Genomic DNA, 22191 nt, shown 5'->3' with positions numbered 1-22191 from the left:
TTATTAAAACTCAAACTATGCTTTAGGGTTTAGACACACATGTCCTTACAAAACAAAGTAAAATATGTATATTCTTTTTCTGCAGTGATAAGCTGAGGAATAAAGAATATTTGCTCCAAGAGTGGCAATGGTTGGGGAGCACATCCCTTTCTCTGGAAAATATGAATGTATAGGAGAGAGCTTTGAATAGCATATATATTTGCTGCTTTGAGTATTTGATGCCGATTTGTGGAGAAATGTATGGAAGCTACATTGTAAATGAATCTAACATTTGAACAATGTCTTGTGCACATTGTAAGCAAATCACAGCAATGCTAACACTTGCAGGAGATTTCATTTGTCGTTCTCTGTACACTAATTTACATTATAAGAGAGATATATGTATAAGAGAGAGAAACTTTCTCATAGGAAGAGATTAAATTTGTTGACCCTTATTTGCAGAATAAACCAACATCAAAACTCACGGTAGGAGACAGAAATTTGTAATTCTGGTAGCCAGCTAGCAAACTAAAAGGTTACGGTCTTACAAAAGCAGTCGATCAGAAGCGGGTTTTAACACTTTCTCTGAGTCATTTTACGAAGTGTTTTAGGTAGACTTGAAAGAATTTCAGAGAAAGTCTTTCAGTGGCCTGTCAAGAGTCACCTTCCCCACAAGGCAAAGCACTGACCTGGCAAGCCTAACGCTAACAAAATAGATTATTATGAAATCCTTCCACAGATACTGCATGGGTTGTTTAGGCTTTTCGACTGCCTATGTGCGTCAGCGTAGTGAGAACTTGGCAGCGAGCCTGGGCTCCGTGAGACCTTCAAGGATGTCATTGGAAAGCCCTGAGGTTTTGCATCTTCCTTCGAAACAATGCTGTGGGAAGTTCAGATCTGCTCATCAGAGCAAAACTTACTCTTCAGCCATTGCACAAGTGCACTAGGGTTTTAGTTCCAGAGATTTCTGTTTAAAGATGCTGGGAGACCTACTGGTACATAACAGACGTGTTTCTTTTGTGAACTTGCCTCGGTTGCTGGAAGGCCATGCCAGAATACTTGCTTTGCTCCATGCACTGCAGCTTCTTGTCAAGCTGTTTTGACTGAAGGAGGTGTTACCGGCTCCAAATAGTCAAAATAACTAGTTCAGTTCTGGGAGCAGCAAAACTACGGTCCTTGTCAGAGGATTTGTGCCACTGTCATTATAGCATTATGGTCAAAACCAATTTGGACGTGTCTTCCTGGTGCTGAGCATGCATGCACGTGACTGCAAATATTCATTACGATTGAACAGCCAGGCCATTAATTCAGGTGCTTAAGTACAGATCTGAGGACGTCTGGTTAGTCATTGCCTAAGGGTTGATTCGAGTCACCGTGCAGCGGTGTCCTGTCCGCTGATGGACAGAATAAAAGTTGCCTGTTGGAGAGAGTGTTGTGAGATGTCTCACCCCAGGGTATGGCCTCTCCTGGGGCTTAGTTCCAGAGATGAAATGCAGATAAGTGCTCCCAAAAGGCTGGTGGTCCTAAGTATTCTCATGGTGTGTGCAGGACACGAAGAGACCGTTCAACATGCGGGATGGAAGGCAGGGAAAGAGCTGAAGAGTGTTTTGCTCCAGCAGAGGTGACCAGGAGAGGAGCTCGGTGTGCCTTGCAGGTGCCTCCCTACCGGGATGGGAAGGACAAGGAGATCAGGCTCTCTGCAGCCGCTAGATCTCTCTCCTTCCTCATGGCAGTCATGGGCCAGGGTTGTTGAGGGTCCGTACGGACGTTGGTGGGCATGCACATGGTGTGAGCTTGGGGCCGTGTTCCCTATCCCCCGGAGCAAAGGGGTTGGTGTGGCCGTGGACCACCGTGGCTCTGACCCACATGTTGCTTTCCAGCCTGCTCTTAGGGGCAGCGGTGGCCCCAGCCAACGCCTGCTCGGTTCCCTAATGGCTTAAGCACATTTTGATCCTCGGGTGGTGGGTCCTGCCAGCCAGTGCTACTCGTTTTTCCAGGCTGCTGCTCATGGTGGCATTGCGTATTCTGCAAACAGCACAAACCTCCTCAGCACACGGAGCAGCAGAAGTGTTTGGGAACGGTTAACCCACAAAAGCTCAGAAATGGGGGTCGGTGTTGTTCTTTAAGTGCTTCACTTAATGGACTTGGCGTCTGTCTCCTTTCTCCTCATTCACCAGCAGTGCTTTTCAGTCTTTGCCATCTTGGGAACTGCCTATACTCGTTCAGTGAGACTTGTCAAAAATGTTCTCGGTTTTGCCCCCTCTGGACAGCCATTCCTATGGATGGCCCCCGATGTCTGGGAGCTTCTGACCATCGGCTCACTGCTTGGCTGCTCTTACAGCAGCACAAGACAGGCAAATTCCTTTTGTCTGTGGGAGGATCGGACGGAGCCCGCTTAGGGCTTTGTTTCTACATTTGAACATTTTTAAATTACTCGGCATCAGAAAAAAATAAGCTCAAAGCACTCAAAAATGCACTCGCAGAGACTAAGAAACGCTAGATCTAGATGGTTTAGAAGAATAAAGAAGAAATAAGGAAAATATTTCCTTGGTTGCTAGGATGCCTTTTTATCACTGAGATCAGTGTGGTTTGGGGTTTTTCTTTCTATTTAGATGTGTGACTTATTTATTATGGTTAGAGCATTGTGACAGTGTATTCTGACAATAGGTTTAAGTAAACGAGGGAGTTGACTAGCACTTTGATGTGAAAATTAGGTCTGAAGTGTAGATTGGCCCAGGATTTTAATTTTTCTTTGAAGGAAAAATAATGACGAGAGTTACTGATAGAAATTCGTGGTTATCCTTTATTGAAAATGCCCTAAGTGGCATTTACTAGGACGTTTGTCCTCGAAATTTATTCTGTTTGCACAGGAACACTTTGCATCTCGTGCAGCTGAGAAAAGGAGCGTGAATTCAAAGCAGATATTTCCCTGCTAGCGTTACAGCCCCGGGTGGGGGGCTTTAGCATCACGGAGGGAAATCTATGTCTGGTTCTTTGTCTTCTGCTTTTTGTGACAAAGGAATTCCCATTTGAATTGCTCTGCTCCGTTCAAGCCCCCTCCGAGCCTCTGGGTTAGCAGCAGTCAGTCTTTGCAGTGTCCTGACGTCATCCAGTGTATGCATAAGCTCTGCTATTGTCTTACGGAGAGCAGGGGCTGGGGATTGCAGTATCTGGTGGCTGCTACCTATTTATGCCTGCCGGTATCACGGAAAGGACGCTGGCCGGCCCTTATCTCTTGGATTTAAGACAGACGCTCCTGCTTTTTGCTTCCTGAAGAAGGACCTTTGCTGCGGTTGGGAGGAAAAGCTGTCTGCGGTGTGGAGCAAAGGAGGGGAGAGGAGGAGAGAGGAGAATCTGGCCGCTTGGATAGCCTGGACTGCATTGTCTGGCTTCATGACCCCTGCTGCGTAGCAGTCTCATCCCTACTCTCATACACTCCCTCTGCCTTCCACTCTTTTTTCTTCTCTCCTTTTTAAAATAGCGGCATCTGGGGCCAGCCATGTTTGGCACTGAATCTTCATGTAAGTAAATGCATCCCACTTCCCCCCTTTTTCTGTTGAGGATGGGGCTTGTTTTCGCCTCGCCGTACCCACCGCACTTGCATTCCCTTTGCTGTAGGTCGTTGGCTAAAAGCTGCGGTCCTTGCCTGTTTACGAAGGGATGAAAGATGCCGGAGGGGAAGCATCTACCTCCTGACTGCGGGTGCATCCTCGATGCCGGCAGCAAGGCAGCGTAGGGCTGTCAGCGCTGCTGAATTCGGGCCACGGAAAGATGGGGAGAAAAAGGCAGTTTCGCTTGAACGTGTTAATTGATAAGATCGCATCTGTCAATGATCGGGAGTTGCAAACGCTCTAATGAATGCGCTACTGGGATGATATGTTTGGGGACTGGGAATGCTGCAGCATTAGAGGGGCGAGAGCTGGGGGAGAGTGATTTAATCAGCAGGAAAAGACTGTCTGTCTCATTTGCTTCATTTTTGCTCCTGGCAGAAAGGAGGCTTGCGTGGGATCCCTCCTGTAACTGGAGAATCCAAAATTAAATTAGGTGGAATTCTAAATATGAGGTGAAAAATGCGAAATAATAGGATCATTTATTTGTTTCTTCCTAGTCTTTGTGCTGGAAAATCTTAACTGAGGCAGTCTGCTGTATAATAGCAGTGCAGACGCATGTCATTGAAAGCAAGCCAGTTTTGCTTCAACGGGAACAGCAATTACCTGCCTGGCAAATCTGGCCGCAGAGGAAGGCTGGGGCTTTATGTATAAATAATGTTGCCGGTGACAGTGCGGCTGTGTGGAGACCAGTCTGATCCAGTGATTATCGGGTGGCTGAAAAATAGAAAACAGTCGGTTTACACTGTATTTTGTGCACAAATAGTGCTGCATGCTGAAAACGTGTCTCATTTGAATATGAAGCGGTGGCTCTTCTAGAGCGTTATAATGTGCAGCATGGTGTAATGTCTCTGTGCCGTCAGGCTGGGACCCGTTCTGCGGCTCGGCTCTTCCTGGGAAGTGGGAAGAGCATCGGGATACCTCGTAATCACGTCCTCCTGGCTGTCAAACCCTCATGCTCCCAAAGGGTTAATGGGTCCTGCTGCCTGGCTCTGGCAGCTCCCCCCCTCCTCTGCCACCACACCTGGCCAAGGTCAGGCAGCACAAAAACAACATTTGCCTTTAGATTTCTTTTGTTTGGGGACCCATTTTTCATGCACGGTTGTAAACACGTTTGCAGCCCTGGGTCAGCGGAGCGTGAGCAGAGATGCCAAATGTAGTAGCTGCATCTGTTTATAGGCTGCCGGCTGCGCCAGCCCCAGCCCCTGTGGCTGCGGGGTCTGCCTCTGCGAAAACGCGCATCAGCGCGCTTTCAGATAAAATCGGTGGCGTACCTGCCCTCTTGCAGAAAGCACGCACTGCGTACGCGGGAAGTCAAAATTATTCAGCCTCCTTCATTTTCGTGGGCCGCTCGTGTTTTATGAGGTGCACTAATGCATGGCTTGCTTGTCACATGGGGCTTTTCGGCTAAAGTCACCGGGTTGTACCACCAGCAGCTGTGGCTGCTTTTGTTTCCGTGGTCCCCACAATTTAGAAAAGGGCGACGGGAGCTTCCCTAGCAGCCACTACCTGTTTCCCCGCAGGGTCTAGCAGCATTATTTGCCTTTAAAAAAGGGGTTAAACGCAACATGGCTAGTTGCCATCCATCCACGCAGAGACTGTGGCCAGCCCCTGCCTGCGCTCGCCGGCCAGACGAGGATGAAGGCAGCGTGATGGCCTCGCCTTTGTTCAGATTCCCTCCCCGCAGCCTCTGCTCAGGCCTGGATCTCGTACCCCAAGGAGCCGTTTGGGACCCTGGAATTCCTCTCCGGGTTGGACTGGCCCACGGGAGGAGAGCGGGGTCACCGGTGATGCCCCCCGCACGCCTGCCCGCGCGGGGCAGCCCTTGCGTAACCAGCCCTGCCCACACCGCTGCTGGAGGAATGGCGGGTTTGCTTTCAAAGAAAGAAAATTGGATCGAAATTAATTTAATCAAAATGCAGCCACAGCTAGGGGGTTTGGGGCTTTCCTCTCCTCCTGTCTTCTTCCTATTTTCAAGCTGTCAAATGCCAACGGTGCGACTAATTGTTAATATTTCTCTCCGGCTCAAACATAAAATAAATAACATAAAAAATTAGTAAGATTCGGCATCATCTAGTCCTTGAAGACACGACAGGAGCCATTTCTGCTGCTGTCCAAAAAGCACGCAATGAGCAGATTATGTTTTTTTTAATCCTGCTGTTTACACTTAGTATTTAGGCTTGCGTTTCTCTTTTCTCTGATTAAAAACCCAAGAAAAATGGTCAGAAGCAGATCCTGGTTTAGAACCTTTATTCTGTCACTCGGTATCAAAATATTTTAAATGTCAAATCAACTCTCATTCAGCGATCTCGGTTTTTCGTTTTGCTTTTAACAGCAGTCAGAAGGGCAATAAAAGATAGTCCGAGGGCCATTGTAGAAACACAGGCATCTGCTTATCGCCTCCTGGATGCAGGGAAGGACAAACAGCAGGCGACGCCGGCCTGGGGAGGGGGATGAGGCAGCAGGCGATGCACAAACAGCTGCTAACGCTCCGGCGCGCGACGAGCGAGGAAAGAGTATGTAAAGCAAAAACCCCGTGAAGTGTCCGTGGGAAGGGTTGCGCTGTGGCAGGGTAGTTGCCGTACGGTCATGCTCAGTATTTTCCATCAGTCACGTGTCCTCTTTATAATCCCCACGGGAACGTCTGCGCCGGAGACCCTTCGTCTTCGGTGCTTTTGTGCTGATCCACTTGCAGTCGCGCTGTCGGGGGGCTGTATGCATGGGGGGGGGCCGCTCTCCGTCCCATGCCGCCTCTCCGGCTGACCTGACAGATTTGTCTGCTCGCTGTAATCGTTTCACGTTGTGTAAGGGCTAAAGAAAACTTGGTTTGATAAAGCATTGGGGGAGGTCAGGGCGACGCGGCACCACCAAATCTGTCTGCGTGGTGGGAAGAAGTGGGGCAGGGTGCGATTCAGAGCCTGTAAAACGAGCAAAGTGGCACTGGGAGAGCCATGTCATGTGTGTCTGAGAATGTGCACCACGTGTGCTTCAGATGCCCCAGACAGAGTAACTCAGTAGGAAGCTGTGAGGAAGGAATCGCGCACACACGCGTACGCCGCTCGCCCCAACGCTGTTGAAAGGACCTAGATGCGTGCTGTGAAAGTCCGAGGGGATGTTCTCAGTACCGCTGCATTTGTTCATCCCAGGGTATTTTTAACCTAGCGGCAACGCTAAACTGTGAGGGTGATATGGGAGGTTGTCTAGATGCTGCTCTTCCAGCCCGGGCCGCTCGGGGAGATGCTCGTGGTGGTCCCTGTCTGGTAGATCAGCAGCTGCACTCTGGAAAGCGGAGAGACTCTGGACCAAAGGAGAGCTGACCAAAGGGCAGGAGAAATGCAAAACCAAAGGCCAAGCGGAGCATTCCTCCGTCACGAGGCTAATGCTGGAAGGCTGCTCTCCACGGGGAGGCTGGGGAGTGCTGTGGAGAAGGGGAGAGCTTGCCCGCTTAACGTGTGCCAGGGAAAGCTGCTGTGCTTGTCCCAGGCTCGCTGTACTGTCTCCTGCTCTGTCTGTTCAGAAAGTGCTTTTGTTCCTGGGCAATTTTTTGGTCAAACACTCTTCCAGCCAGAATGTGATAAATGGGAAAGGTTGCACCAAGATAATTGATTTTATGGCATCAGAAAAGTAGTCTCATAAAGCCCTGCAAAACAGCAGCAGCCAGCAGTGGAGAAATGAGAGATCTTAGCATCAGATATTAAGAGCAAGGACAATCCAGTTGGCATGGGTGCTGCTGTCCTGGGCCGGTGTGCCTGCCGCCTCCTTTCCCCAGCACCGGTACTCACCCCCACCGGTGGGAGAGCCAGCCAAAACCTGACCCCGTCTGCAGGCAGGCAGTGGTGAGCGGGTCGGCTCCCCAGGCTGGTTCATGGGGTGATTAAATGAGCAGAGGCACAAGGGAGGGTGGGACACTGCTGTTGAAACTCTGGTGGGACGTCAGCCTTGGCAAGAGTGGGCTCCGCTCAACCAGCAGATGACCAAAATGCTCCTTTTGTGGGCATAAATATCCCACTGCCGTCCCAGGTTGCCAAGACCAGTAATAACAGTAAGTACAGGTACCTGGCATCAGATGACAGCCACGGTTTCACAATGACGTTATGCAGGTTTCTCAGGCAACTGTACGTCAAAGAGAGGTTACAGGAACGTACCAGAAGCTGTAACTTTAAACCAATATATCTGGCTGCCGAGGTTCCCGCTGTTCCCCATAGAGTCAGGATTGTTGAACAAATTGCGGAACCAGGTCAAAGAGAGGCTTGGCTACACCAGCGTCAAATGCCAGAGTAAACCTGGATGATGAAAGGGCTTGAGATTGCAGGAGCTGTAATAACCTTGAGAAACTCAGCAGTGAAACCTCCAAGATATTTGGAGGGAAAATGTAGTCTCACCTCCTACTTCACAGTAGATTTTGAGGATTTACTGAGTGCTATTATTGTTATTTTTTAAATAAATGTATTTTTTTAAAATACAAACATGAGATAAGAGAGGGTTCTGCAGGTTCGGTAAACTCCTTTGGCTGTATTACTTTGTTGGATGCCTGAGGTGATGTCTCCAGGGGCTTGACTGTATGTGTGCTCAGGAGGATAGGGGCTTGAAACTTGTCCTGGTTTCATCTGGGATGTAGTTAGCTGTCTTCCTAGTAGCTGGTACAGTGCTATGTTTTGAGTTCAGTATGTGAAGAATGTTGATAACACTGATGTTTTCAGTTGTTGCTCAGTAGTGTTTAGACTACAGTCAAGGATTTTTCAGCTTCTCATGCCCAGCCAGGGCACCTGACCCAAACTGGCCAACAGTGTATTCCATACCATGGGACGTCCCATCTAGTTTAGGAACTGGAAAGTGGGGGGCAGGGATTCGCCGCTTGGGGACTGGCTGGGTGTCGGTCGGCGGGTGGTGAGCAATTGCCCTGTGCATCATTTGTACATTTCAATCCTTTTATTACTACTGTTGTCATTTTATTAGTGTTATCATTATCATTATTAGTCTCTTCTTTTCTGTTCTATTAAATCGTTCTTATCTCAACCCAGGAGTTTTACTTCTTTTCCTGATTTTCTCCCCCATCCCACTGGGTGGGGGGGGGGGGAGTGAGTGAGCGGCTGCGTGGTGCTTAGTTGCTGGCTGGGGTTAAACCACGACAAAACTCAGCCCTCCTTCTCAGACAGCACCAACGGCAGCTCGAATTCGCTATGTTGAGCTGTTGACAAGCAGGCAGCCGTTGGGAAAGTTTAAGTGCACCTTGCCATTTCTTCCTCCACAAAGAAAAAGTGAATGGAGAGATGGCTCACGCATTCGACAGTGTTAGATGATCTGGCTCTTGCAGCCCTGGATCACCTTTCCTGTCTCATTGGTCTAGTGGTCGCAAGGATCTGATGTGAAGTTACTGGCTACAGTGCTAGTCTGCCGTGTAGCTGTGTCCACACAGGAGCTTCTTGAATGGGGAAGAAATCTCAAGGTGCGTGCAGTGAATAGGGTAACCTTTTTTTTCAGATTGTTGAATTGGTTGGTCCTTGCCATAGCAAAAAGCATAAGCTATAGTTAGTGGAGGGGCCTGTGATTGGTCAAAGGTGCCAGACAATCTTTCAGATTTAAGACAAAAAATCATAGAATAAGTTAGGTTGAAGGGACCAGCTCCTCCCTCAAAGCAGGACTAATCTCTAAGTTCAAGCCAGTGAAAGATACCATCTCAGTCCATCTGCATGTTTGCAAAATGGTATGAGATCAAAACAAGCTTCAGCTTTGACCAGTTTAATTTACAGGACCAGGAATAGGGATAAATTTTTATGGCCAAGGACAACTGAAAGATTATTAGAGTCCCTTTGGGCTGTGTGACCCAGATAGGAAGTGCAGTACATGCAGTGAGGACTGTGTCATGTTATTTGAGCTGGGGTAGAAGCAGTAGAGTTTCACGTAATTTGGGGGTAATGAATGGGTATGCCAAGCAAAAAAACTTATTCGCAGAACAATCTAAGTCATCTCTTTTCATCTTGGCTAGAATACCCTGCTTGATCCAACAAGCAACAGGAAAAGGTCTGTAAAGTGCTACAAAAAGAGCATGTGGGATTCAGGGAGACAGAGTATTCCAGGTTTCAAGATTAATGGGTATCTTTCCTGTTCGGTGAAAATACTGATGTAACATCACCATTTAGGCCCTTTCATGTGAAGGTCACTATCTATAATGAGAGATTACAGAATCTTAGAAATGCCATTATGTTCCCTATTGTGAAGGATAGGATGCTGAGGCTCTATGTTAGGGAAATAAGCTGTACAACTGCAGAGAAGAACCCTTGCTACCCAGAATCGGGTGTAGCTCTGTTGAAAATTGGCTGGCTTTGCTGTGTTTGATCAAGGTGAAGCTTATGCTGAGAGATCAAGTTCAGATGCTCAGAAACCGGGAGTGCAAGCGAACCCATATTCTATGTAGACCAAGCATTGTGCCATTGCTTCCCAGCATTAGATGGAAAGTATTTTAGGAGTTCCTAGGGCTCTCTATGGAATTCATTTGGAAACGGTTTATTAAGTGTTTTGATCATTACATGGGAAGTAGAAGGGAAGTTCTTGTGGAACTACAAGGCAGCTGTACGAAATTGAAGTCTGATATGTTTGACCTCTTCTGAGAAATCCAGTGGCTGGGAAGATCTTTCCTCGGTGCAGTGAAACAAAGGATGCTGAGGTGACCCTCAAAGCACGCGAGGTAGTGTTTCAGCCTAAAGCAGGAGCCTAAGGTGAAAACGGTACAAAGTTGGTGAGCTTTTCAGAGAAAATATATAGCTCTAGTGGGGACTTTCCACGTTTGTGTAGCCCTTACATAGCTATTGCAAACGTTTGACTGAACAGGGAAGAAGGATGAGAGAGTGGTGGGAATGAGCTCTGGGAGAACGTGCCTTGTGCTCAAAAGGTCTGTAGCCTAAGAAGCCATGAGGAGATTTTGAAGATTCCAGTGGAAAGATTACCCGTCTCCCTTGGCCTCTCATGTTTAACGTGCCACTCGTTAGCCCAGGGATTTTGCAGTCTACAGTGATGGTACGATTTCATGTATGTCATCACTCCAGCAAATGCCGACTTACATTTTACCGCTAGGAATGAGTCTTGGAAAGCTGTTGTGTATTTGGATTTCCTGCTGTACTTGCCTGAGTGTGGAAGTACCGGTCTTACGGTGCATCAAGGAGTTTTAAGAGGATATGATCTTGATGTTGATGAGTTGTGATTGTGCAAGTGCAGCAAAGGGAAAATGTACTCAGTTACATATTTTAAAAGTTCTTGCATGGGAGTACAAAAAGGAGATCAGATATTTTTCACTTCATGTGTTTGCTGCATTTTTTGAAAGTAGTAAGGGATCGCAGGATGAGGACACCACTAGAAAAGAAATTCTGAGGGGAAAGCCATATATTACAGCTCCATGGAGCTCAGAAAATGGCAGCTGACTCCACTTGTAAGATCTCTACTACAAGAAAAGGAGAACCTGCTGTAAGAAGATAGCAGCTCAGGCAGAACCTGAACTGCACAAATCGCTGGCTTATTGATACTTAACATGAATCACACTGACTCTGAACTGACTTAGCACAAGGAAAATACTGCTGGTCATATATTAAAAAAAAAAAAGAAAAGAAAAGCATCACAATTGGCAATACTGAAAGATGCTAAAAAGGTGTATTTAGCATTCAGGAAAAAAGCTGAATGTGGAAAATATTAGCACCAGTAACCTTTTTTCCTGTCAGCTGCATTCATTACTGCCATTAGTAAGGTATCGAGGACTGTCGCAGTGGCAGTAAATTCTGCCAGTGTATTTGCATAGAGGTGATAACCAGTCGCTCAAACCATCCATCTGCTGCAAAACACTCTCAAACTTTGATTTAGATTATCGAAGAGAATACAGTAGATCAGAAATGTTGAATTAGCTGGTGAAGAAACACATCAAGTTGTGTGTGAAGATCCTGTGCTGTGCTTTGTCGTCCACAAGGGCACGAGCCCAAAACAGTCCCAACTAAAAAGCCCTGGAAATTTTATAGCCAGCGAGTGGAGGCAAAGGTCTGCTAGAGGGTTAAGTAAGCCGGGGAAACTGTTCTGTAACTCAGCAACGTATATCAGCCTGGCTATTCTGTGTGTCCTCTGCTGCTTGCGTGGTCCACGGTGATAACTCCAGATAAGCTGTTATTATTATGTACGGAGCGAAGAGGGTGATAATCAGGCTGCCTGTGCAAATGGATGGAGAAAAGCTCCAAATGGTGGAAATGAGCAGCCAGATAAAAAGCAGCAAGGTCTGAGCTGTAAGCTCAAGAGTGGACGTTCCTCCAAGAAACCACCCACGTGTGAGAGGCCTAGCGCACGGCCATCGAACGGGAGGACGCGGTGTCCTCTGTCACAGGACAGAAGAGCGGCTCTGTGGCAGATTCCTCTGCGACTGCTGACCAGCTGGTGATGTCCTTCTGAGGCTTCAGCTGGAACGTTGTGGTAGCACAGGCAGATGGCAGCCGGGTGAAGGATTTCTCAAGGGTGTTAAATAAGCCCTACTACATCATCTTTAGTATCATTTACAGTTGCCACACTATAGTGGGACTACTGGGTGTTGCCCCAGCCCGTGGGGATACAACAGCTTACGGTGACCAAGAGATTGAAGTTGCCTACTTGGGATAAAGGGCTGGTGGTCTGTCACAGCAGAGAGGGGTCCCGCACGGAACGGGCATTCAGAGGCCTTTGCACGGGACCTTTCCTAGGGTTACCTTCATCGGTGTAAGTATTGTCATGACTGGGGTTCTCGCCGTGCTGGGATGCCCCTCCGCGCCACAGCAGGCGGCACTGCTGCGGGCGCCGCAGCCTGCAGCGGCCGTCTGGATGGAGAGAGGTGAGCGCGGTCGCTCTGGGGCACTGCGTGCATGCTGACGGCTGGGAGCCTCTGCGGGTCTTGGCTGCGCGTCGGAGAGGAACGAAGCTGTAGGTTGAAAACCAGTGCCCTGTACTGCAGGAGTTCAGTCAACTTCGTGCCTGGCATCTAGTTAGTTTATATCTTGTTTGTGCGTCTGCACATTAATTCCTCCATAAAATACAGCATAGATGAATACGCACACAGAACGGCGCAAAAAGACAAGAAGAAAAGGCTCGTGCTTGGACTTGCCATCCTTAAGAGTATCCTGTTAAAAACAGAGGCTTCCCTGAGGGAACAAAGTGATGTGACTCTCTAATCCGGAATGTCAGCGCAGCCACCGTCACTGTAGAGCGAGGCGCTGCGGGCAGCAGCTGCTGCCTGCAGTCTGGCAGTAAATACGCGGCGTCTGCATTTCCAGTTATTCTCCTTTAGTTCGCTGATTTGTATGTACCCCAAATCAGTTTTGGTTTACACTAGGAAGAAAGAGGTGTCTTTTTGTCATTGAACCATCTAACTATGGACAAAGGAGTTAAAAAAACTCCCAGTTTTGGTCTATATATTTATGTAGTATGTGCGTTTTTTTGTTGTTGTTGTTGTTTTTTTTACTTTGACAGCTGTTGTGAGTGAAAACTATAACTGCCTTGGTTTTGCTAGAATTGTAAAACAGACCAGCTGACCGAAGTTAAAGCAGTTGTTTCCTAGTGAAGGAAGAGCCTGAAGCTGTCTCCCTGTATAGCATATCACTGCTGATGCGAAGCTGTGGTCTTACTGCTGCTCTCCGGGGAGTTCAGTCCCATGGCAGGTAGTAACTCTTGTTGTTCCTGTGTGTGGGGAGCCCAGAAGTTTACATATATCTGGAGATTGGACTACCCTCTCATCTCCAGAAGCATTGCAGACATACTGACAGAAGAGGATGGAGGTGTATCGTGGGCGGCATGGGCAAGCCTGCATTGCAGCTGACTCGTGTGCTGCCTTATGTACAGGTAAGGGAGGATTATGCTGCCAAGTTGGCTTTCAGAAACTGGAATTTCATCTCTGAAAATCAGCTGCTGAAGGTTACTGATTGCTTTGTTGTTGCTTTTTTTTGAATTGGCTAAAATCTGGCTGTTAGTCCTGTCTTTACTTCAGAAGCTCAGTCTAGAAATACTTTTCAAAGGGAAAGATGCACATCTATTAAATCCTAAACTAATCATAGTTGTTGGGCTGTGCTTCTGCTTTCCAGCATCCAAACTCACAGAACTGGTCTGATTAAATAATTTTGAAGAAGAAAATGAGGACGGCCAGTCATATAGTAGCAAAAGTTATCAGTGGATATAGTCAGAATGAAATTTAAGCAAAATCAACTTGTGAAGAGCAATCTGAGACATTAAACTATAAAATAATTGGTGAATGAGATAATCATGATAGGACAAAAAATATTTTAGAACATTTTAAAAAATCACCTCATTTTCCAACATTTCATTTGCTTTCATTCTTTACAAGAACAATGGAGCACTAGCTATGAGCAAAAGTAGAGGTAACTTCCTTTTTTCTTTATAAAGTTGCTTTTTCCAGGGCCTTGTACATGAGCCCAAGGCAAAACAGAGCCTTCATGGACTCAAGTTTTATCTGATTGCTTCTGTGTAAGTGATTTCACACCAGCTACAGCAGGATGCTAATGTCCAAAAATAAGTCAACAACAGCTGTTGTCTTATGGCACAAGTCACTGCAATCGAGTTTGTGTATTGGCCATTTGCAGCTGGTCACCTTTTCTTAAGGAACAGCATGTCAAGGTGGTTTTGAGCAGTGAGAGACTTGTCCTAAATAGGTGTTGAAAACCTTTGTTCTGTGTTCTTAAGAGCTTAGGCTGATTGATGAGATCAGTCTTTTCTGTGATTACTCTTCTCAGAAATAGTACACGATCTCTTACAAGGTTTGTCTGTATGTGTCCTTACTTAGGTTTAAATAAAAATGTGATTTTTTTTTTTTTAACAAGGTTAATTAAGATGGTACAAAAAAACTCTACAGAGATTCTCAATTAGGACTGGATTGAGTTAACAAGGTGCAGGTTTAAGGTTAATTGAAATAAACTTTCTTAGCTGAAATAAGAATGTCCATGAACTATACTGCATCAGAATGTGGGTACAGGCAGGTCAAAGTACTTTAAAGTAATACTCATGTAAAAATGTCAACATGGTTTATTGTTTTTGTTTTTAATGTCTTTCATAACGTTTCTTGTAGTTTTCAGAAACTCAGAATGAAATATCACCTTGTTTGCTGTGCTCTCAGGTTTCTTAACAAGCATGAATGACCTTTGATAAAGGGTTTGAAGTTCACATCTGCCAAAGATGAAGTACAGTTTCTAAGCATAACAAATGAATAACTTTGTTTTCTTTGATCTTGCTGCCATGCAGTCGGGCCTTTGGTGATGTTTCTGCAAAGCTGATGATATATATTTGGGGGATGCCAAGGAAATGGATACTAGGTAGTGTTAATTGCCTGACCCATAGATATGGCCATGCTTCCCTGAGACGCTTGCTTGTGGGAAGACCTAGAGACATGTCTATTGATCCATAGCAGCAGAGCGTGAACAACTCTGAGAGCACGAGGGGAGAAGGGCCTTCTTAAATTTATGAGGGTGTTATCTGTAATAGTTCAGCACTTAAGCCGTTGTCCAAGGTGGTATAAAAGTTAGTCTTTACACCAAACAGCCTACCGTTTTATGTTCTGTTCTGGATCTAAATACTAAACTTGAGGTGATTTTAAAACTTTTGAGATTCTGACAAAAAGAGGTATCGAGCACAAAATGTATTTTGCAAGCTGTTGCAAAATCAAGTATGGGCTAGATGGCTGATCTGCAGAGACTGAAATAAACTCAAGGAGAAGAACAGTTGGAAACCAGAAGGAGAAGGTCAGATCGTCTTCATTCTTGAGCAACAAGAAAATTGAGGAGGTGTGATGAGCTAGAAGAGAGAAGGAAGTCTGCAACATGGAAGATCCTGGAATAGTAAATTCTCGAATTGTGGAGAATTTGGAAAGTGTGGGAGTTAAAATCTCATATGCCGAATAGGCACCCAGAGTATGTATGTGTAAGAGAGCGGGGAGGATGAGAGAAGCAGTAGGAGGGGCAGATGTGAACAGGTTTGGTGGTGGAATGCTTAATCCTGCCCACCCTTCTTCCTTAAAGAAGACCTGCTGCCATTCCTATGAAGAAATCAAGACATATCCTTAAGATGTAAAATGGAAATGGTGGAAAATGCTGGAAATGCTGTTGAAGTGATTCTAGATGAGAAAGTGGATGGTAGATAATTTGTTATACTAAATGTCACCATGCAGTCCTTGACTGCTGAGTGAACAAGAGTTTATCATGTCCGTGGAGCCAGTCCCCCGCTGCGGCTTGGGGGGGGTGGGAAAATAGGGCAATGTCTCTAGGGCTGGGGTGGCTAAGCTGTGACGACCAAGGTGATCCAGGGTTGAGGGTGTTGACACAAATCCTACTTTATTTCCGAATCTTTTCAGAGTTTGGAGTGGAGGCAGGGTCCTTTCTCCTTCCCTCACTTTCCAATGGCTGCTTTTGTGATTTTTCTCTAGGTCTGTCAATCCTGACTGTAGTCTGTTTTACTGAAAGCACCAATTAAGTAGCCGAGCATTTGCTCTTCCTCCCAGATGGTTCCCTCTTCAATGCGGGAAGCAATCTGTGCTGTAACAAAACGGGCAGGAGCCCAAGCTGTAATCTTGTACACAGATCAGTGCAGCCTGCCGTTTGAAGCTGAATTAATAGTGGGATGTGAGTTAACGGTGTAGTTCGCAGGAAAGAGCAGAACCGGGGTGGGGTGGGAGCGGGGGAGAGGAGAAACCGCCTGATGCTGTTTTGTTTGAGCCTGGCTTGCTCCTAATCCCGCTAGCCATTCAGCCTTGATGGTAGCAATAAGCCTGAGTACCAGCTGTGCCTTCCCATGGGCTGCCGTGCTATTTTCAGCTCCTGTGAAAATGAGGCATTTCCATTTAATTTGCATCTTTTTTCCCCTTCTCTTTCTCTAATGAACAAGTGAGTACAGCACATGCATTTATGCCCTCCTTAGTGATGCCTCCCCTCCTTTCAGCTGCATCTACTGTAAGATCCCTTTCAATCCATTGCTGCTTTACATCTAGCATCTTGTAGTTCAGAGAAAGTAACTGAAAGTCTCTGCTTATTGATGAGATCTCCTGCAGCTTCCAGCTGCTCTGCAGGCACTTTTGTTTGGAACTTGGATTTCTGAGCATAGGCCTATTCACCCATTCAGCATCACCAGTATGGCCCCGCAGAGATTTTCCTGCTGGATAGTTTTCCCTTTACTCTGAAAAAACTCGTATTTTCAGAATGTGTATTGGGAACTTACTGGAAGCGCTACCTCAGTTTTCCTCCCTGTTTTTCAGAACTCTAGAGGTGACAGTGGAGAAAATTGCCAAACATGCCACTGTTTCATGTGCTGTATGATCACTTCCAACAGTCAGTGTTTCAGGTTCTCCCTGGAAGCTTAGTCTTTGCTGTCCTCAGCTGTAAAAAGCGCATGCTCTCCTTTCTGTTACAGCCTGTACAGCATGCCGGATAGGTTGCCTGAGCATAAAAAGGTGCACTGAATTAATTCAGTAAATCTAAAAAAGGCCATTTCTCAGTCTGTGGTGAGCAGACCAGGTTTAGAGAGCTGGGTGTGCTACAGAGAGGGCTTAGCTAGGTCTCTGGCATGAACAAGTCAAAGTGTCCAAAGTATGGGTAGCCAAAAGATACGTATGTATTTTCAATTTACATATAGGCATTGAGTATTTTGAAAGTGGATGTAAATCTGTTCTAAAGCTAAAAGACTTACTCTTTTTTGATAGAATCCCTGAAATGGTAAGAAGGATAAGTAAGACGAAAACAAGCCTGTCCTTCTGGAGAAGGGAAGCAAACAGACATCTGGAGAAAATAGTTATTGTTATCTATGACATGGCCTTCAGTTATTTGGCTTGGAACAGTCTATCGTATTTTTATCTTGAACCTGTCGCTTCTTTATTTGTTGCTAGTGACTGACTCCCAGTACTGCATGTGGTTTAGCTGGTCAGGCTCAGCGAGATGCACAGTGCACCTCAGACACCAGACTTAGTCATTTTGTCCGCTGCAAACGCAGCTGGCTGGTCTTCAGGCTCCAGCCCTTGCTGTGGCCACTCTGGTTTGTGTAGTTACAGTTCATGACATTTTCTCAGAAATTGTTTGGTGGATTAGTTTTTTAAGCACCTAATTTTGAGAGGAGACTTTTCATCACGTCCTGTTAGGTAGTTAGGTTTTCTGCTCAGTGGGACTTTCTGGTCTCTGAGTGGACTGATAAGGGTCGTCTTTAACAGGTAAGGAAGAGAATTTGACTCTTCAGCTACAGCTTCACAGCTGAAGCACTTTCACCCCAATACATCTCTGCACAACGCAATGCTGCTTCCAATTCCAGTCACTAATTCCATCTGCTTTGGGCAAGTTTTAAGAGTTGTTTAGCAGCAAGTGCCTGTGGTGAGTGGAAGGTAGCTGCCATGCTTGCAGAGCAGTGCTTGCTTAAAGCAATGGCAGAATTTTGTGTTGTAGTTATTTATACCCCTATTTTTGTGTTCTCTAGCTGTGTTTGTGGCAGGATAAAAGAATAAGAGCACATGCATGTGCTCTTATTGTATGTAATAAACATTTTACATATGCATACAATATTATTACATACAGCTTTTATGTAAGAAAGAAGCTGTATGTTACCTTTTTACTTTACATCCTCCTTCAGGGAAAAGGCTAGCTGCCAGTTGTGGGTTTGGGGGTTTCTGTTGTCAGCTCTAGTGTTAGGATATAAAGAGAGGAACTGAGTCAAGGCTATGAAATGTGGTAAATTTGGAACTGAAAACAGCGACTTTAAATGCAGTCATTTCCCAAGCAAAGACATTTTAGTCATATTCCAATCAAATTTTAGTGCTGATCAGCCAGGGGATGTTTCCATTGCTGAATTCTACTTCGGTTCTTGGTATCATTTCAGATTGAAGGAAAACAGTGGTTTTATCATAGGTTTGATCCTAGTATTTGAGGTAAAACAACAAATCACAAAAAGAATCAGTTTCAAAATTGGCTGATTGTTTTAAATCATTACTTTTTAATAATTCTTTTTCATTCCTTAATATTGCAGCTGGGCATTAATGTGATATCAGTCTAAGTTGAGCTACTACTTGTACACTTAGATTATAGTTTTTCATCGCACCTTAAGTTTTATTCTATTACCGTTAGGCAGAATCTTGGAAAACATCGATGTCAGAGAGCTGAGCCAGGGAAAAAGACGTATCTTCTGAATAAAGGTAGTTAGGTGCTTCCTGAAAAGCCACTAATGAGATAACAAATGTCTATCAAAGCATTCAGATTATTACATCTTCTGCTGTGGGCCAGTAGCGCTGAGGCTGACCAGCTAGATTTACCCTTGAAATAATGTTGTTGGGTGTCGATGGCCCAGGCTGGGCTCATTTTGCCCCACTTACTTATACAACCTATAGGCTTGTTTTGTTGCTGCATTGTCGTTCTCCAGCAGCAGGATGCTTTGGAGTAGGGACCTGGCTACCTGGAGTCTTGAAGTGTGATCCTTTAGCATCTTCTGACATTTGCCCTAACCACATCTTTCTCAGGCTTGAGCACTGTGTTTACAAAATTATTCTCTTGGGCAAGAGTCTTCAATATCTGCTTGTATTCAGAAGGAATACTTCATCTTTAGTCTTTGTGAGTGATTTAAGATGTGCTCCCAAATGTACACACTGTATATATTTGTACTTTTATATAGGTGCTTTTTAATAGCAATACTAACCCATTTTTATTGGTGGGTGATGCAGCTGAAGAAGGCGAGACATGAAGGGGTCGTTTGGGGCTCAGATCAGTTGCCTAAATGAGGCATCTAGAGCCATTTCAGATGCCCTAGGACATATTTCACCCGGCCTCCAGCTGTTGGTCCCTGGGGGTCTGCTGCCTGTGCCTTGTGCCAGTGTATCAGCTACCCTGTGCATCTCAAACAGCTTTGGATGCACGTGCTTAGACAACCAAATCAAGCTCTTTTTGTCATCATTTATGTAATCCTAAAGAGAGCTGGTCATGTTAAGTAATGTGGGAATCTCAGATTCCTGACTAAGTGCAGGGATTTTCGGGGTTTTGCTTTGTTTTGCTTTGAGCAGTAGAGAGTGAAAGTCACAATGATGATGATAAACTTGGACTCTGGCAAGGCACGCGTGTCAACTGTTGCCGTGATTAACACCGGCTGCTCAGCAGCACGGGCTCAGGGCTCGGGGAACATGCTGTACTCGAATTATCTGGCTTAGAAATGCCCTCCACTTGCCATTTGCAAGCAGGGACAGACAGAAGACAAACATTTCTTCCCCTAAATATGGGACTTGTTATAGCTTAGTTGCTTGGCAATCCACTTGACTGTAAAATAAGCAGACTATTAAGCAATGCTACTGGTTTCCTTCCTTCTATGGCTTTGCGGGATATTTTGTGATCTTTGTACCGTTACAGCCTTTGCAACCATCTGTTTAACTGCAGTGGGAGATACACACTGCTGCCACGGGTCTGTCTTTGGGGGAGAGAAAGCCACTGCGTTTTCAGGTGTTCCTCCTGTTGTTTTTTTCTATATGCCCCTGCATTTCTATTCCCACCACTTCCTTTCCTCCTTTTTAAGCTTGCTGGCAACATCTGTTGCTGCTGTCTATAATTATACTCAGCACAGGGAGAAGGGGAGACACTGAGCGCAGCTGCTGCCTGTGCCTTCCCCGTAGGTATTCAAAGTTGTGTATTAATATAATGACACTTCTAGATTCCTTCATCGTTTATTTCCCCCTGATCCAAAACAAGTTCTTTTCTCTCAACCCTGTATGGACTAAACCTTAACTCTACGTCCTCCCTTGGTGGGGAAAAACAGAACCAGCTACTGTCAGAAAAAACATTAGTTTCCATATTGCATTATATTTATATAAGGTATAAATATAAATATTTTCTATTTCTATTTATTTATGTGGCTATCCTGTGATTGAAGTAGTGTCGTCCGCATGCAAGACCTTGAAAACCCTCTGAAGGATGCAAGTGTATTTTTGATCCCACGTAGATAGCTGTAGTTCCTGTGATCAAAATAATAATGGTGATTATTAATAATTATTAATAGATATTGCGACTAGTAATAGTTCTGAATAATACTAATAAAATACAAATAAAAGATTCCAGATTGTGAGCCAGGTTTGCCTCAGGGCCATTGGAAGAAAGCTGTTTTGAAAATCCGGGTTTATGTTTGTGGAAGTTACCTCAGGTTCTGGCATCCTTTATCTCGATATGCCCTTTTCCTACTGTTCAGTATAGTAAGTGACCAGAGCATAATAATTTAACCAACAGCTATAAGGAAAAGGAAAAGAACAGAAAGGACAATTTCTATATGTAGCTAACTATAGGATAAAGAACGACAGTCTCGTTTGGTGCAAATTCACAGTACGTCCTTGTATATTTGACATTTAGAGTTGAAAACTTGCTTTAATCTTATTCTTTTCATATCATGTCATTTGACTTTACCAGCCGATGAGCCCTGAAATGTAGTTACAGTCACCGCAGGAAGTACTAAATGGAAGAGCATTCAAATAGGGAATTAGTAGAACTGTGGTTAGCTAATGACTGCAATACACTCGGTAAGCAAGACATGCAAATTTGAATGGGACAACATCTTGAATCTCCCGTAGCGGTGGGTAAAAACCTCAATTTGTCATTCTTACTTTGGTACTCTGCCTGCTGATGAGTACGCACAGAAATGCGGGCCGTCGGTGGGCTGACGTTCTGGTCCGGCGGTGCGTGGGAGCAGGCTGCCGTGGTTGCACTTGAGGACCGAACACCAAAGAGTCCTGAAGGTATAGATCGGGGAGGGAGGGGGGGTCTGAACAGCAAGGCGCCCTTTCAGGTATTAAGCCAGCTCTGTGAAAACAGCAGTAAGATAGACACTAATTAATGCCATTAAATACAAACCCCATATAATACACACAGACACACACACATTGTATAATATGTATTGCATACATTAAGTTAGTGTCGTTTACATACAAAGTTAGTGTCATTTCTACTTGCTTCAATGTATTGCTCTTTAATACCAGAAACAGATTTACTGTCAGAAAAGAGTGAAAATATAGACATGCTCACTGTCTACACATTTAAAATGCACAGAGGGAGTCCTACATTAAACAGAATTATAGATCTCACTTTCCAAAGAAACACAACTTTAATGAAGTCTGTCAGATGGCAATCATACAAACATGCTTTGATGCCTTTAAAATGATAGATCATTATTTTTCCAGAGGGGAAAGGCATATACAGAACACAAATTTTAATTATGCCTGAGAAGACTGAAAGTTTTTAACATTTCAAATAAATATGGATGTGACATTTTATCTGAGTTCTTTTATGATTTTCGGTACAGGCCTCATTAGATTCAGCTGCCGTTTATGGCATTCAACATATGGCAGTATATTTAGCTCTAAAACGCTGAAGATAGGAATTTTAGATAAAGGTTGAGGGACAAACTGAGTCAGAAGGGGTTTGTCACTTAATAAATGGAGCTAAGTTTTTCCTGTGAGGGGCATGTCTATATAGCGCAGTGGAGAGAGCTTCCAGTGAGCTCGTGGAGTAACACTGGAGCAATATCATTCTTCGGCATTGTACTCCAGTTATTTGGTCTGTCAAGCTGTTTAATAGGGTTTTGCAGCTGTCTTGGATGAACATGAGCA

At 45.1% G+C, this 22191-nt stretch overlaps 1 protein-coding gene across 6 annotated transcripts in view; it reads left to right on the top strand.

Moving 5' to 3' along the window:
- Window positions 1-22191, top strand: part of ST7 (suppression of tumorigenicity 7) — a 155820-nt gene that overhangs the window by 39768 nt on the left and 93861 nt on the right. The window contains exon 1 of one of the 6 annotated variants that reach the window (XM_069802083.1): window positions 3118-3500. The exons of 2 other annotated variants lie outside the window; for them this stretch is intronic. In XM_069802083.1, the coding sequence (XP_069658184.1) occupies window positions 3479-3500 (22 nt within the window). In that variant the 5' untranslated portion in view covers window positions 3118-3478. Of the gene's footprint in view, window positions 1-3117; window positions 3501-8999; window positions 9034-13039; window positions 13425-22191 lie in introns of those variants that run through there. 3 more of the 6 variants (XM_069802084.1, XM_069802082.1, XM_069802085.1) reach the window with 3 other exon arrangements.

Source organism: Haliaeetus albicilla, chromosome 14 (assembly GCF_947461875.1).
Source record: "Haliaeetus albicilla chromosome 14, bHalAlb1.1, whole genome shotgun sequence".
In the NCBI taxonomy this organism is placed as follows: domain Eukaryota; kingdom Metazoa; phylum Chordata; class Aves; order Accipitriformes; family Accipitridae; genus Haliaeetus; species Haliaeetus albicilla.
The sequence above is the reverse complement of the archived record's forward strand: the minus strand, read 5'-3'. Positions and strand labels throughout refer to the sequence as shown.